Source organism: Danio aesculapii, chromosome 18, assembly GCF_903798145.1.
Source record: "Danio aesculapii chromosome 18, fDanAes4.1, whole genome shotgun sequence".
Taxonomy (NCBI): domain Eukaryota; kingdom Metazoa; phylum Chordata; class Actinopteri; order Cypriniformes; family Danionidae; genus Danio; species Danio aesculapii.
In genome coordinates this window covers 56139954-56145953 of record NC_079452.1, presented here as the reverse complement: position 1 = coordinate 56145953, position 6000 = coordinate 56139954, and the positions used below count along the sequence as shown (strand labels likewise).

Here is a 6000-nt window from a genome sequence, read left to right as displayed (position 1 = left end):
GGTGCCAGACGGGCTGGTCTGAGTATTTCAGAAACTGCTGATCTACTGGGATTTTCACGCACAGCCAACTCTAGGGTTTACAGAGCAGCATTTCTGTGGGCGCAAGTGCCTTGTTGATGGCAGAGGAGAATGGCCAGACTGGTTCGAGCTGATAGAAAGGCAACAGTAACTCAAATAACCATTCGTTACAACCGAGGTATGCAGAAGAGCATCTTTGTGGCTGGTGAATGTACATCAACCATACACTTTCGACAAATTTACTACCCTTTCGTTATGTTTGTGACTATTTTTGCCCCATTTACTTCCATTATAATGACATTTTTTGATTACAAAGCCATGACACCACATAATCATGCATTCTTGATTGTTGCTTGTTTTCTTGGTTTGGACGAGGTACCATTTATAATTTTTACTGTTGATCATCCACTGCAATAATAAAAAAAATTGGTTTCTGTCTTTTATATGGAGTATAGCGTGCGTGTGTGTGTCTATGAGAGTGGGAGAGAGAGACCTTTATGCACTTATCTTGATATGTCTAAGAAAATAAAATAAGCCATTCAGCTTAGCAAGTGGAGAATGAGTAAAAAAGGACTGAATTTTCGTTTTTGGGAGAATTATCCCTTTAAATTATTTTTAAAGCTGCACCCAATTCCCTAGTTTGGATGTTCAATCCACCACAGAGTTCCACTATGGAGAAAATTGCTGCATGTTTTCCTCAAAAACCTATTTATTTTAGGACAAAATAAAGACATGAACATCTTGTATAAGAAGGGGATGCGTAAAATCATTAGGTGAACTAATCCTTTAAAGAGACTGTGAGTTTTCCCTCAAATCTGATTGGATAATTGGAATGTTGTTCTGTGATCATCAACGATGTTGATCCAGGAACATGTTGCGCTTGCTAAAATCAGGTTCTGCTTTCCAGAGGAGCTGCCAGAGACTGTGGTCTGCTGGGATCACGCAGAAAAAACCTTGGCCACTGAGGGTCTTTCTATGAGAAATGCTGAGCGCAGAGAGTGGCCTTTGCATGTTGTCCGCACAGGGGGACGGTGCTGTCCTGGCTCTGGCCCTCCATGTCCATGTCCAGGAGGCTCTGATGGACGCCGCCGGTGCCGGCACTGACACCGCTGTCACCTGAACCCAGCGGACTGTCACAGCTGCTGCCCGGAGAAGAGCTGAGGGTCTGGGACAGAGAAGACAGTTTCCAGGGGTCTGGACGGGCACGGGCTGGGGTGGGACGAGGACGAGGAGCAAACTCCAGGGTTTTGGGTCGCTCTAGAGTGCCCGTATGGCTATCTGGCTCAGGCATGGGGATGGGAGGTGCGGGTTTGCGCCGAAGTGCTGAGGGGAAAATCATGGATGGGTCCGGCAGACGAGGAATGTCAAGAGTTTCTCGAGAACCTGGAGGAAAACACATGAACAACGTGAAAGATTCTTAAATGTCAATCATGAAATATGCATGTATGTGTCTGCTATATACTTATATTTATACAACAGTTCTGTCTGGTTCTTGAATCTGATTAGCTGATAGCCGTGCGATATTCTGCAATAACAGCACTAGTCCAGCCTCTTCACTCTTATGTATTATTCCTCCTACATTCAGCAACAAGCATTCAAACACTCTGCAGTTTGACAAATATTGCAGCTGTTGGACAACATAATGTACTTTTAAGGCTTTTTTTAGGAGAGAATGTAGTTGTTTAGATTGCAACTATGCAGTTTGTTATTAAGGATAGTGCCTACTTTAAAATATGTATAATTTCAGAGCATCGGATTGAGCGCATCGGCCACCATTATGCTGTGAGAGCAGACCAAAGAAAGTGACGGTTGACATTCCGCCACGAGATGGTGACAGAGACTGCATAATAAGTTTTACCTTAGGTAAGAAAAACAGCATCTTCTCAGCTAAAGTTTCAAACTACAGCTAAACAAATCATTACAACTCAGGTTATTGACATTCTGACTCGATTTCTTTCTCTTTTGTATTTTGTACTGCTCTATTTATACCACAGAAATTGGTAGTGTTGGCTTTGCTTTGGCTTTTTAGGGTTAATTTCTGTGATATCCCATTTGCAACAGAGAAATAATGGGAGATCTCTGTAGATTGATGGCATTTCATGCAGTTTAGCCTTATAATCTAAAAACGTGAGCAAAATCACCTGTTTTGTCATCACTTTAGATATTACTCTAGAGAAACATTCAAATACTAGCTCTCCAGTGACGTTTGTGAACTGGCAACGGGTTCTGCTGTTCTGATGGTAAACTGCAGATGTGAATGAATGGCGGAAGAAAGTAGCTCCTCTTACAAAAGGTTTTTGATAGTCTCCGTGTTTGATTTATTTTTTATACACATGATTATGCCATCAAACTGTTGTATAAACGCAATATCACACTCGAAGCAGTGCAATGTGGCTGTATATCGGCACTGGTGGGGGGCACTCAGCCTGCGGCCTCGAGCCAATGCATGCCTCCCACCAGTGCCGATATACAGCCATATTGCACTACTACACGTGTGATACTGCTACTGGGCAATATTCAGCTATATCTATATTTCGCTCTGAACGTTCTAAACACACCAGTTTGATCGTATGCTTTAGGGACCAGCCAAGGCCCATCACATTGGTATTATTGTACGCATGAAAGGGTTAATTGTTTAGCGCATCTTGTGACTGAATAATATGTAGATTAGCGTATGCTCCCTTCAGCCATTTTCATTTCTGTAAGCTTTGTCTTCAATTAATTAATAAACTATTGTGGTTCACAGCAGTGTTTTGTGTCTTGTTTTTATGGCAAGTAGCTGTGTAATAAACGAGATACATAAGTACATCCAGGCGGTTGTTTTTGCAAGATAAAGCCCTATCAGTTTTTTACATCAACTCTCGGCTTCACGTTGAGCTGCCGATAAGTCTGTTGTGCTTTATTCTGTGATAACAACCGACTGGACGTACTTTATCCCTTACTTAACTAAATAAAATCAACATTTGGCGACACTTTTTTGTCTTGGAGATGTTTCCACAGTTCTTCTGGATTTAGTTTGTTGCAATTTTTTAGTTTGTTTCTTCATGTCTTGTCATAAAAATATTGTGCCATTCACCACTGTGTAAAAATACTTTATCATGCAGGTATTTTTATTACTTCACGCAAAAATAAAAATGCAATTAAATTTGAGCCAAATGTCATACCTGTATATGGTGTAATATTCGGGGCAGGAGCAGTGGGGAAGGGCATACTCCCATCAGAAGGGGTCCGGCGATGCCCCACAACCGTCTGTGCTCGAGGACGAATGGCTCCATCAGAGGGTGTCCGCCGGTGCCCACGGTTTAATGCCATGGTTGCTGAGACATGGGTGGGTGTGAGGGACTGATTGGGCTCTCTTTTAAAGCTCTCCGCCCTCAGGTCCAGCAGAGGGTTTAATGCCGGTGCGGGTGACACCACCGGAAGGGCACTACTAGGGGTCGGGGCAAAATCATCAGGATCAGAAGGCAACAGGGATTTGGTGGAGTTGCAGTCAGAAAGGGAGGACAGGGACAGGAGGGTGACTGATGGAGATGGGTCCATGCTGGGCAGGATGGAGTCGTGATGGCGGTTGTGGGACAGGGAGAGGGAGAGTGTGCGGCTGGGTGGAGAAGTACTGCGTCTGAATCGACCCGTGCGCTGGAACAGGCCCTCTTTCTTCTTGCGCTGCTCCTCTCGCACGTCCTGCTCATCTTGATTCATCTGAACACAGGTGAATGAATGGCTCAGCAGTGCAATGTAATGTCCAATACTAAACGAATAAATGTCAACAAACTTCAAATGTATGTTTTTGAAAATCATCAGTCTTTTAAGCTAAAGTCTTGTTTATATTTAAAGATATAAAGTTTTGTTTGTATGTAAAGAAGAGTGGCACGTGTATATTTATATATTTATCGTTTACTAGATCTTGTTACGCTGCTTAAATGTTGAAGGGTTTTTCACTATGTTTGGAATATGAATATCCGCTACTGAGTCAACAATTATGGCCCATTAAAAGTGTTCGGTTGTACAGAGTCCATCATTACAAAACTCTCCTTAAAATGAATTTAAATTCTTCTTTAGAGTGAGTTATTAATTGACACGAACAATGTTAATGGCATGTTAATTTTATTTATGGCTTGGAACATGCTGTGTTTATTATAAACATACTTACATTTAGAATAATTGAAATATAATGCATGACATATTATACATGCATTTATATTGAATTTAGTATCATAGTATGACTAAAAAATTAAATATTTTTTATGTTTTATGTTTAATATTTTAAAATAAGCTTCTCCTGCTCACCAAAGCTGCACTTATTTCATCAAAAATACAGTACAAATTCTATAATTGTGAAATGTTATTGCACTATAAAATAACTGTTCAAAAGTAGCTTCATTCATTCATTCATTTATTCATTCATTCATTCATTCATTTTCTTTTTGGCTTAGTAATCTGGGGTCGCCACAATGAAATAAACCGCCAAAAGTAGTTTATAATTTAATTTAATAATTTATTCCAGGGATTTTAATTATGAATTTTCAGCTTCATTACTCCAGTCTTCAGTCACATGAACCTTCAAAAATCACTCAAATATTAATTATTATTGTTATTATTATTATTATTAATGGTAATAGTAATAAAAGTAAAATAGTAATAAAAAATAAATATTTAATAGATAAGTATTTAATAATTCAACAATTTATTTTACATTTAATAATTGTCGTCTTAATGAACAGAATCATTTTATTAAAAAAATTAAAACATGGAAAAAAAACGACCCCAAAGTTTTGACTGGTAGTATATATATATATTGTTTTTTGTATGTTTTTTTGGTGATATGCTATTGTTTGGCAGATATAACTACCTGTATTTTAAAGTAGCTGGAATCTGAGGGTTCAAAAAATTGTAATACTGAGAAAATCATGTTTAAAGTTGTGCAAATTAAGTTCTTAGTAATGCACATTACTAATTAAAAATTAAGTTTAGACATCCTTGATGTTGTTTTTTCCTTCCCCCTCCCCCCCCCCCCCCCCCCCTTATCTTCATGAAACATAATATTTGCATAATATTCAAATGATATTTGGCACTACTGAATAAAAATCAATAATGTTGACCCATACAATGTATTTTTGGCCTTTCCCACAAATATACCAATGCAACAAAAGACATATAACTATTCTATTTTTGTGAAATGATCACTGATTATTTAAAAAAATGAATTACTTTAAATAATAACAATAAATATTAATATTAGATGTTAACAGTATTAATCAATATATTAGTTGCATTTATGATAATTAAAATTATAATAAAATTGATTCAAACTATAAAACAACAACAAACAGTTTATGAGCAGTTATAATCAATCCTCAAGACTCTTTTCCTCCATTAGTAACTTTCTCTTTTTTTCACAGCATGTACCTGTTGTCGTCCCAACTGGAGGATGTCAGAACCAAGGCCCACAGCGGCCAGTAGAGAGGCACAGCCTAGTAACAGCAGGTCACTCTTCTTCCTCTGGTTGCAGCGGCGAACTGAATCCTGAGAGCCTATTCCTGACCCTAAACCTGCTGATCCCGAGCCCACATCCTCCATTGCTCCGTTACTGCCCAGATCAGGAGCCAGGCGGCCTGGAGAACTGTCATCAAACTCACAGTGCTCCTCTACACACCACAAATGAGGACGTCAGTCAATTTAACACATTTTAAATAATTTGTTTTAATAATAATGACTAAGACAAACTAATTCAGCTAATTTGTGTTTGTTGTTGTCTGGTGGGTGATCAGAGGCAGGTTCACTGTGTCTGTATGTTGACCATGATTCAGACTCACCCATTTCATTTAGGCTTGAGAATCCAGCTGTCATAGGAGCATGTTTTGGGGACTTCCCCAGATTTGGAGCACTGGAGGACCACACTTTGCCCTCCCCTAGAGACTTTAGCCTGTAAAAAGGAAAAAATAGTATTATCATTCATTATATAATTAGTATCATTAGCAAAAA

The 6000-nt window shown here is 39.0% G+C and overlaps 1 protein-coding gene across 1 annotated transcript in view; it reads right to left on the bottom strand.

Annotated features, from left to right (window-relative positions):
* Window positions 1-486: 486 nt before the first annotated feature.
* The window catches only part of map3k10 (mitogen-activated protein kinase kinase kinase 10), a 61640-nt gene continuing 56126 nt past the window's right edge, over window positions 487-6000 (bottom strand). The window contains exons 8-11 of the mRNA XM_056478941.1: window positions 5832-5941; window positions 5425-5663; window positions 3183-3717; window positions 487-1401 (exon numbers count right to left, since the gene is read on the bottom strand). Coding sequence (XP_056334916.1) covers window positions 992-1401; window positions 3183-3717; window positions 5425-5663; window positions 5832-5941 — 1294 coding nt within the window. The 3' untranslated portion in view covers window positions 487-991. The remainder of the gene's footprint in view (window positions 1402-3182; window positions 3718-5424; window positions 5664-5831; window positions 5942-6000) is intronic.